The sequence below is a fragment of the Myripristis murdjan genome, chromosome 11, assembly GCF_902150065.1.
Source record: "Myripristis murdjan chromosome 11, fMyrMur1.1, whole genome shotgun sequence".
In the NCBI taxonomy this organism is placed as follows: Eukaryota; Metazoa; Chordata; class Actinopteri; order Holocentriformes; family Holocentridae; genus Myripristis; species Myripristis murdjan.
The window spans coordinates 2,363,852-2,374,863 of record NC_043990.1 but is presented as its reverse complement, the minus strand read 5'-3'; the positions used below and the strand labels follow the sequence as shown (position 1 = coordinate 2,374,863).

Genomic DNA, 11,012 nt, shown 5'->3' with positions numbered 1-11,012 from the left:
ACAGCCATAACCACACTGAACAGTGACACAACACTAATGTAACATGTACTCTGTTTAACAGACATATTATTGCACTATTGGTATTAGCCTCAGCATACATTGTTACTGATGTGTATGTGATGTGTTGCTGTGTGGTCAGTGAATGGATGTTGATGTGTGGAGGATAAGCTGTTTGGATCATTCAGCAGTGGTTTGGGGGTCGGCATCAGGGCAGCTCACTTTGCTCCATGTTGTTGTGCTTTGAATGTTTCTGATTGGGCTTCTTCACTGGAACTGTCCTCTTCATTTGGGGGAACTTTCAGCTTGTTGAGGTGGGAGGTGGCTGTTTGAAGCTCACAGGGAAAACTGACACTGACACTATCAAGAAGATGATACAGGGTGTGTGTGTGTGTGTGTGTGTGTGTGTGTGTGTGTGTCCTCAGTGAACTGTGTCAGTCCCTGCAGTAGCTTCCAGCTGCAGCAGTCACTTCAGTTTCTGTTCAGTCTGACTGAGGGAGGTTTTTGTACGACGCTTTTTCACTGTGTGAACAGACGCTGACTGTTGATATAGTGGAAACTCTGACAGTAGTAAACTGCTGCATCTTCAGCCTGGACTCCACTGATGGTCAGAGTGAAGTCACTCCCTGATCCACTGCCTGTAAAACGACCTGGAATCCCTGATGCTTGACGATTAGCCAAGTAAATAAGCAGTTTAGGAATTTCTCCATCTCTCTGTTGGTACCAGGCTAAATAGTGGTTGCTGTTATAAACATAAACATTCTGGCTGGTTTTACATGTGATGGTGACGGAGGCTCCCAGAGCAGCCCTCACTGCTCCAGGCTGAGTCACTGTGACCTGGCCTCTGGACTCTGAGGACACACAGACAAAAACACAAAGCAGCGTCATGCTTTTCTCCGCTTCATTTCAGAGGGACGGATCTTCATAGAGGAGAGGACTTTGATTCTCTGGACTTTACCTGTCAAGCAGCAGCAGAGGAGAGTCCAGATGAGGATGGAGCTCAAAGTCATGTTTGGATGAGGAGGATTTCTGGGGCTTCTGTTGTCATGAAGGACAGCTGTCAGTCATCCAGTCTTCAACTCTCAGGACTATAAACTCTCCCAGAGCACTGGAGCATGGTGCTGCTGATGCAAAGTGGCTCTCTATGGAAATGCTCTGACCCACTCCAACAGGGACACACATTACTCTCATCAGGCTGTTAATCAATTGCTCAATTTAATCAATTTAACAAACTGGTGATTCAGTCGTTTTATTTCGCTTCATATGTGTTAACATTTTTCTCCAACAATTTTTCCTCTGCTGTTTTATTGTGTCAGTGTTTGATCATTTTTTGCTGTGACTGACTGAAAAATGTTTCCTGTTCTCATGTCACTGCTGTACAAATTTTGTAATACAGAAATCAAAGCTTGATAAATAGAAAAAGTCTGTTTATAGCAAGAGGGTACATCTTTCATCATTTATCTTCACTAGTGAAACTTGTCTGTTGCCATGGTTCACCAGTGATGCCTATCTGTTGCCATGGTTACTGAAGTCAGAGGGAAATGAAAAACTGAAGATTCCCCTTTTGGACATTAAAACAAATTTTAAATGGTAAGGGAGAAAATATATCAGGATGTGAATTGAAAAGCAGGGTGTCATCAGCATAAAGGGATTTAACATAAAATGGATCTTTACAAACCACTGAAGAACTGAACCAAATAAAAGTGGTAACAATGGACACCCTTCATGTGTCCCCTTTTCAAATGAAAGCTCGAAGACTGTGATTCATTTCTAAATATGAATACCTGTTGTGCACAACATAGTACTTTTATCCATGTTCTCAAGGCTGCCCTAAAGTAACATCAGCAAAGTAAATGATTGAAAATGTGTGCCTGTGTTTGACAGAATCAGTCATCACAGTCTTGAAGGTTGAGAAGGAACAGCTCAGTGGATGGAAAAAGACTTTGAGAAGGTCAGAGGTCAAACATAAACACAGCTATACACATACAAACACAGCAAAGAATATTTATCTGTGCATTTTAGAACATTTAAAGTAGTTTAAATCAGGTATGATCAACTAAGATGGTGAGAAAATATTGTAACTAGGATTTTCCTTATGTTTACACTAAAATATGCATTGAAATCTTATTAACATGACATCGTCTCCCTCAGTGTTGACAAAATATAAAGATGTTTGATTTGTTTGCAGGAATAATACTTGGTATTTAAAAGTATCAAAACTAAAGAGTTTTACTATGTGTAAAAAGACTCTGGGTGTCACATCTCCTGGTTTTGGATCAGTTTTGTCTGTTTCTCTTTTGTTCACCAGTCATCCCCTGACTGTATTTTTGTGTTTGCCTTTTGTGTCTGTTGGTTGTGTTTGTCTCCCTGCACTTCCTGTATTCCCAGCCCTCCTTGTGTCAGTCCTGTCATCCACCTCACCTCTCCTGCTCTCCCCTGTCTCCACCTTCCTGCACCAAACCTCATCCAGTCATCTGTCACCTCACCTGCTCACCTGTCTCCACATGTCCAGCTCCGCCTTTCTGCACCGCTCTTCTTCCAATCATCTAATCTGCTAATTAACCCAGCAGTATTAATCCCTGTCAGTTCTCTGTAATCTTTGCCAGTTTGTCCCAGTGGTTTCACTTGTGTGTCGTGCCAGCCTGTTTTACCCATGATTGTGTTGAACCAGCAGATGTGTTTTCTCTCTGTGATCATACAGGTTGTATGTGTGTTCAAGTTGGATAAAGGCGTATTTTTGGAAGGCAGCTGCTGGTGGGAGGAGGCTGTTTGAAGTTCAGAGGGGAAACTGGTAGAGACATTATGAACAAGATTATAACGTGTCATCTACAAAGTGGTGTGTATGTGTGTGTGTGTGTGTGTGTGTGTGTGTGTGTGTGTGTGTGTCCTCAGTGAACTGTATCAGTTCCTGTAGTAGCTTCCAGCTGCAGCAGTCACTTCATTTTCTGTTTAGTCTGACTGAGGGAGGTTTTTGTACGACGCGTTTTCACTGTGTAAATAGAAGCTGACTGTTGATATAGTGGAAACTCTGACAGTAGTAAACTGTTGCATCTTCAGCCTGGACTCCACTGATGGTCAGAGTGAAGTCACTCCCTGATCCACTGCCTGTAAAACGATCTGGAATCCCTGATGCTCGATTATTAGCCCAGTAAATGAGCAGTTTAGGAGTTTCTCCATCTCTCTGTTGGTACCAGTATGAATGTTGGTTGCTGTTATGAACATAAACATCCTGGCTGGTTTTACATGTGATGGTGACGGAGGCTCCCAGAGCAGCCCTCACTGCTCCAGGCTGAGTCACTGTGACCTGGCCTCTGGACTCTGAGGACACACAGACAAAAACACAAAGCAGCGTCATGCTTTTCTCCGCTTCATTTCAGAGGGACGGATCTTCATAGAGGAGAGGACTTTGATTGTCTGGACTTTACCTGTCAAGCAGCAGCAGAGGAGAGTCCAGATGAGGATAGAGCTCAAAGTCATGTTTGGATGAGGAGGATTTCTGGGGCTTCTGTTGTCATGAAGGACAGCTGTCAGTCATCCAGTCTTCAACTCTCAGGACTATAAAGTCTCCCAGAGCACTGGAGCATGGTGCTGCTGATGCAAAGTGGCTCTCTATGGAAATGCTCTGACCCACTCCAACAGGGACTCACATTACTCTCATCAGGATGTTTTTATATTGATATTAGTTTACTATGTACCAGGTGGTTTCTTTTCAAAATGTCCAAAATAACTCATTATAGTTGTGTAGATTTATTTTGACCTTTCTTTCAACAAAACCAAAAGCCAAATTGTACCCGAAAATGCATTAAAAATCTAATCTTCTTCTATTTTACTTCCTCTTCTTGAAATTCAATAACATCTTAACTAATAACAACAATAATAATAATAAAATTATATATTATAATAAGTAAATTTACCTCTTTTATTTCCAATATAATGTAAACTATTTATATTCATATAATCTTTCTGTGCTGATGTACACACACACACACACACACACATACAGACACACACACAGAGAGCTGGGAGCACTGACTATTTAAATGATCCTCATGTACCTGAGATTAATAGAAGGTCTTAATAAAAGTATGGGGGTGTTGTCATCCTGGAAGAGAGCACTCCCACACTCTCATCAGTACAGAAAATCTATTTATTACACATCTGATTTCAATGGCGTTTTTATTCACCTATTTTTCGTTCACATGTTTATCATTGAAATTTTTCCATTGTAATTCATTGTGATGTTTTTGCCATTTACTCTGTCTTGAGAAGTCTCATGTACTCGGTATGCTTTGATTTATTAATGTCAGAAAAATATTTGCTCTGAATTGATCCTCCTGATGTGCCTTCAAGAGGAAAACCTGAACTTCATAATTATATCACATGATTGGGTTTGAACCTTGTCAGCTTGAAATAGTTTCAAAACATTGTGATAACGGTGCCAGAGGCCACTTACTGTGTGGTTGTGGTCTGATGGAGGGTCCAAGGCGACACTCGTGGAGAAGGAAAAAGACAAAGGAAAGTAGGAAAGAGAGTAGAGTGGTAGAATTTGCCGACGCGTTTCAGCCTGTCGGCCTTCGTCAGGGCAGATTCTGTATGCACAGGTGTGCAGTCAACTTTAAGAGTTGGGTGCTTCTGGTTGCAAAAATAAAATGCAAATTTCAAAATAAAGTATTTAGGTGAGGGTAATAAGGGGGAAAAACGTATATATGTTTGTACGTATGTATATGTGAATGTGAGTATAGGTATGGGACCAGGTGTTTCATAGAAAAGGTCTATGGTCTATTTTTTCATTTAAGCCAGGAAATGTCATGGCATCAAATTTAAAAATCCATAAAGTCTCTCTCTGGAGAAGTTTCTTGAGGCGATCACCCCCTCTTGTGGTCAAGGGGATATGTTCAATCCCCTCTACTCTGAGCAGGGAGTCATTGCTGTGCCTGTATGTTAAAGAGCGCTGGTGCAAAACCGTTCTCGTCAGAGAAAGACTGTGCACTAAACACACTGAACTGCTGTCTGTTTCCCTGCGCCCCCACTATTTGCCACAAGAATTCCCCCAATTATTTGTCACCATCGTGTATATCCACCCCAGAGCCAAAGAGGAGGAAGCTTCGGAGTCTATACTAAAAGTGACCCAGAAGCTGCAGTCTCTATCTCCGGATGCTCCCGTCTTTGTCCTTGGTGACTTTAACCACTACTCATTGAAAAGAACCCACAAAAACCTTTTTCAGTACGTCACCTGTTCTACCAGGCACAATAAGACTCTTGACCTGTGTTATGGTTCTGTGAAAGGAGCATATAAGTCCCTCCCCCTCCCTCCACTGGGAGGGGCTGATCACAACTGCGTGCAGCTCGTGCCAGCGTATCGCTCCGCCCTCAGGAGAGGCAAAATCATCACAAAACAGATCTATAACTGGACTGAGGATTCCAAATTGAGTTTGCAGGGCTGCTTAGAAAAAACGGACTGGGACATGTTCAAGGAATCATGCAGGGACATTGATGAGCTGACTGACGTGGTCAGTAGCTATGTGACTTTTTGTGAAGACTGTGTGATTCCAAAAAAATCAGTGAAAATATTTCCAAACAGCAAACCCTGGATCTCTAAACCACTGAAAAACCTGTTAAACAAAAAGAAAGGCGTTCCGAGAAGGAACCTTGCAGAACTGAACTTGCTCAAAAGAGAGATCAAGAATGAAATAAAAAAGGTGAAAATGAACTATAAGGAGAAGCTGGAAAATGATCTTGCCAACAATAGACTGGGCTCTGCTTGGAATGGTTTAAAAACTATTGTTGGTTCTGAAACCAAGAGCAACAAGAAGGTGGCTCTTGCTGGTTTTAACTCAATAATCAATTAGCAAATGAGTTCAATAAGTTTTACCTCAGGTTTGACTGCTTTGATTTTAGCAATGAGATTTTAAACCTGAAAAACAAATTATCCTGTCCTGGCCACGTTCCGTTTGATGTCTTCTCTGTGGCCAAATATTTTAAACACTCTAAAGTTGGAAAAAACCCGGGCCCTGATAACATAAGTGGTCGACTTCTTTGTTTCTTTGCAGAACAATTAGCACCTATTTTTTATTACATCTTCCAGCTCTCTTTTAATCAGCAGAGGGTACCTAGGTGCTGGAAGCAGTCTACAGTGATACCTGTGGCTAAAATCAATCACCCCAAAGTTTTTAATGACTTTAGATCCGTGGCTCTGACTTCCCTTGTCATGAAGTCCCTTGAAAAATTGATAAAGAGAGACCTTCTTACTAAGATTGAACAGCTTCTTGACCCCTTACAGTTCGCCTATAGGGCTGGTCGTGGAGTTGAGGATGCCACTGCCACTTTATTAAACTGGGTTTTAAAACATCTTGAAGGCAACAAAAATCACGCAAAGTTGCTATTTGCAGATTTTTCATCTGCTTTTAACACTATCCAGCCCCACATTTTAATCGATAAACTTCTTAACAATTTTAATCTAGACTTTAACACTGTAGGCTGGATCCTGGATTTTTTAACTGCCAGAACGCAGAGAGTGAGGGTGAATGGATGCATGTCAGGGGAGCTGTCATCTTCCACTGGGTCTCCCCAGGGCTGTGTCCTCTCCCCTCTCCTCTATATTCTTTATACTGATGATTGCTGTAGCCGGCATGAGAACAGATTCATGTTAAAATTCGCAGACGATTCTGTAATAGTCAGTCTCCTTAAGGACAACGAGTATTCCCATGGCTCTGTGGTTGATGATTTTGTGGACTGGTGTGACAAGGCCTTCCTGCAATTAAATGCACAAAAAACTAAGGAAATGTGCATCGATTTCAGACAGAAGCCCCATAACCCCAACCAGAAAACCATTATCAAAGGCCAGACAGTAGACACTGTTGTGAGCTATAAATATCTTGGGACAATCTTGGACAATAAGCTAAATTTTACCTGCCACTCAGACAATCTACAAAAAAAAAAAGGGCCAGCAACGACTGTCCTGTCTGAGGAAACTCTCCAAGTTTCGCATTGACAAGTCCCTGATGATTTTATTTTATAAATGATACATCGAATCTGTACTGACCTTGTCTCTCCTCTGCTGGTTTGGCAACCTTAACACCAGATCAAAAAATGCACTGAGCACAGTGATTAATACAAGCAGTAAAATATTGGGAGTTCATCAAAGCTCACTTGCAGATTTGTTCAACAGGCAGGTACTGAGGAAAGCCAATGCCGTTCTCTCTGATGACTCCCATCATTTACACTCTGAGTTCCAGCTGTTGCTGTCTGGATCTCGGCTCAGATTTCCTAGTATGAAAAGCAACAGGTACAAGCACTCCTTTGTCCCTTCAGCCATTTCTCTCTTGAACTCCGGACGGGAGAGGAGTCGTACCTGATTGATTGATTGTTTTATTGATTTATTGGATTGCTTGACTGATTTTGTATGATTATGTTATTATTACTATATTGCTGTTTGCACTGATTGCACTTTCCCCGTCATGCATGGGCGTTGCTTCTGACGTTGTTGATGTTGTGCCAGTATACACTGTTTTCTTTTAAACCTTTTATGCCTTTATGTTCTCTATGTCTTGTATGTTTTAAATGTTGTTCACTGCTTGCTGCAACAACAATCGCCCTACGGGGACACGAATAAATTTGAACTTGAACTTGAAGGCAGCGATTGTGGGATGTTCACAGAAATACACTAACAAACAAACATACACACACACACACACACACACGCTCACACACACACGACTGACACTGAACACACCAGCTTTTTTTCACCTTCTTAGAGATTCAAAACATTACCTACAGATACAGTTTTATATTTTAGGGATGAAAGATTATTCAGTCTTTAATGTTACACTAAATTATTATATGTTTAGTGTGTTGATTTTAATTTGTTCTATTTTAGGCAGCTGCTTTCCCCTGTTTTTGGCACTGAATCTTTTAGTGGTACAAAGTACTGGACTGAGTCAGCCCACTTTCACCTTTGGATGTCCTGTGTAGCGACTCTGAGTCAAAAAAAATGTTTGACAATTGGCTCATGGAGCTCAGAGCTCACTGCTGTTGTTTTAAATGGAGGATTTCAGTGAGGACACCACTAACAGACACATCTGTCCTCTGCTTTTGGGGGAACTTTCACCTTTTTGAGATGGGAGGTGGCTGTTTAGTGACACTAAAATTCACAAAATTTTAAATTACCACCAACCCAATCCTCTGTGTGTGTGTGTGTGTGTGTGTGTGTGTGTGTGTGTGTGTGTGTGTGTGTGTGTGTGTGTGTGTGTGTGTGTGTGCTCAGTGAACTGTATCAGTCCCTGCAGTAGCTTCCAGCTGCAGCAGTCACTTCAATTTCTGTTCAGTCTGACTGAGGGAGGTTTTTGTACGACGCTTTTTCACTGTGTGAACAGAAGCTGACTGTTGATATTGTGGAGACTCTGACAGTAGTAAACTGCTGCATCTTCAGCCTGGACTCCACTGATGGTCAGAGTGAAGTCACTCCCTGATCCACTGCCTGTAAAACGACCTGGAATCCCTGATGCTCGAGTATTAGCCCTGTAAATGAGCAGTTTAGGAGCTTCTCCATCTCTCTGTTGATACCAGCACATACACGGGTTCCCGCTACAAGTTCCAACATTCTGGCTGGTTTTACATGTGATGGTGACGGAGGCTCCCAGAGCAGCCCTCGCTGCTCCAGGCTGAGTCACTGTGATCTGGCCTCTGGACTCTGAGGACACACAGACAAAAACACAAAGCAGCGTCATGCTTTTCTCCGCTTCATTTCAGAGGGACGGATCTTCATAGAGGAGAGGACTTTGATTCTTTGGACTTTACCTGTCAAGCAGCAGCAGAGGAGAGTCCAGATGAGGATGGAGCTCAAAGTCATGTTTGGATGAGGAGGATTTCTGGGGCTTCTGTTGTCATGAAGGACAGCTGTCAGTCATCCAGTCTTCAACTCTCAGGACTATAAACTCTCCCAGAGCACTGGAGCATGGTGCTGCTGATGCAAAGTGGCTCTCTATGGAAATGCTCTGACCCACTCCAACAGGGACCAGAGGTGGCAAAAGTACTGACATTCTGTACTTAAGTAGAAGTAAAGATACTTGTGTGAGAAAAGACTCTGGTAAAAGTAGAAGTACCAATTCAACTTCTTTACTCAAGTAAAAGTAAGAAAGTACATGCTCTGAAATGTACTTAAGTACAAAAGTAAAAAGTAAAAATGAATTTTTTACCATTAATGATACATATACCTTTTTTGATAACTTTTTGACGAAAAAAAAGTTCAGGGCACACAAAACAGGAACATTTCCTCTTTTATTAACAACCTGCAAAGTGCTGGTACAGAGAATAAAAATCACACAACAGTCTAGTTTTGCTGCAAGCCCAGTTTCACACAATAATCAAGACTGAACTGACCAGAGGTCTTGAATGAGTACCTTGATAACAGCTTTGGTACTCTCAACACTGTACCTAACGTATATAACTTTTAACAGATTTTTTCTTGCTTCTGCGACTCTGTTTTGTCGTGTTGTCTGTTTTGTGCAGGGTTTCCTCCAGGATTTTTTGAAACTGTGGGGGAGGGCTTCAGCGTTAATGTTAATAATTTTTACCATGGATCTTTTGTAGCACAGGGGAGATATGCTGCTCAAACACTCGGTATGTAGTGTTAGTGTATGTTTATGAGTTGTAGAACATAATAAATTATCTTGAAGGAGTAGATGTTTACCAGTAAGTTTGACTCCAATAATTTAACAATATGTTAAATTATTATTTGTTTTAAAAATGTTAATTACTTATCGAACAGACCCAACAATTCAGCTACCAATGAATGAGCAGTAGTATGCATATGATAATATAGATTGAAAAATTAGCCAAAGTGATACCTCTTCTCTGAATAGACAAGCTAAGCCAGTGTGCTGCTGTTAGCCAGTGGAAATACAGGGGAGTGGCAAGTCTTCGCTTTGTTACACAAGCTGTCAGTGCGCTGCTGTAGCTGGAAAGTTTCTCTGCTTTTTGGACTCGTACGGTGTTGGTGTCGGTGTTGTAATGTTTTTCTTGGTGGTAACGAGCCCGCCCGCCCCCACCAAAAAGAGAGAGAGAGGGAGAGAGAAGTAACGAGCCTGTTTTGACAATGTAAGGAGTAAAAAGTACAGATATTTGTGTTCAAATGTAGGGAGTAAAAGTAAAAAGTCGGCAGAAAATTAAATACTCAAGTAAAGTACAGATACCTGAAAAATCTACTTAAGTACGGTAACGAAGTATTTGTACTTCGTTACTTCCCACCTCTGACAGGGACACACATTATTCTCCATTGACTCTTTACTGACATTTTAATGGAGACAGTTTATGTTTACATTTGGCTTGACATGTTTACTCCAAGAATGTCCTCTGTTTTGTTTTATTGTGGCACAGTTTGATAGATTTTTAACTTTATTGTATCAGTTAAATTTCACAAGGTAAACTGAATGTCGGTCAGGTCATTGTTTTTACAGTGAGAGAGCCGTGTCATCGAGACAACCATGAGGTTTTCAATGAATCAGTTGCTCTCTGGACTTTTAGTGGGGAAACAAAACTAATTGTTGGAAAAAGGTTTCTACATACATGTTTAATATCATATGATTGATTAAATCCTGTTTCCTGCTTTCACCATGATTTCTGACTCACAGCTGCTTCATTGCACTTTACTTTACACATTGTGGACAAACTGAGAAAAGTCAACCACTTACATGTCAGAAAAGAGTGCAAAGAGCATTACTTCCTTTGCTGTGTTATACTATACTGATTGGTACATTTAACCTGAAATTCTGAGCTCAGTGAAAACTAACTTGAGCAGAATGTGGATAAAGATGAGGGAAAGAAAAAAAAATGAATCTTAAAGTCCCCAAACCCCAAACCCAAATCTGTGTGAGGCCTGACATCTGCTGGTGGACATCAGGACACTGAATCGGTGACATGCTATTGGCTGGTTCCAGGTGATGTCATCTGCTGCAGAGCACAACAGGTGGTGACATCACCTGGCTGAAACCACAGATCAGCCAATTACAGTTGGCCAG

At 41.4% G+C, this 11,012-nt stretch overlaps 2 gene segments (V, D, J or C); both read right to left on the bottom strand.

The window, feature by feature from the left end:
- Positions 1–2,983: 2,983 nt before the first annotated feature.
- Positions 2,984–3,474, bottom strand: LOC115367895 (immunoglobulin kappa variable 4-1-like). The segment is given in 2 exon segments: positions 2,984–3,315; positions 3,423–3,474. Coding segments are annotated over 2 exon segments (384 nt in total).
- Positions 3,475–8,354: 4,880 nt separating this feature from the next.
- Positions 8,355–8,845, bottom strand: LOC115367893 (Ig kappa chain V region 3381-like). The segment is given in 2 exon segments: positions 8,355–8,686; positions 8,794–8,845. Coding segments are annotated over 2 exon segments (384 nt in total).
- Between the last annotated feature and the right edge of the window lie 2,167 nt (positions 8,846–11,012).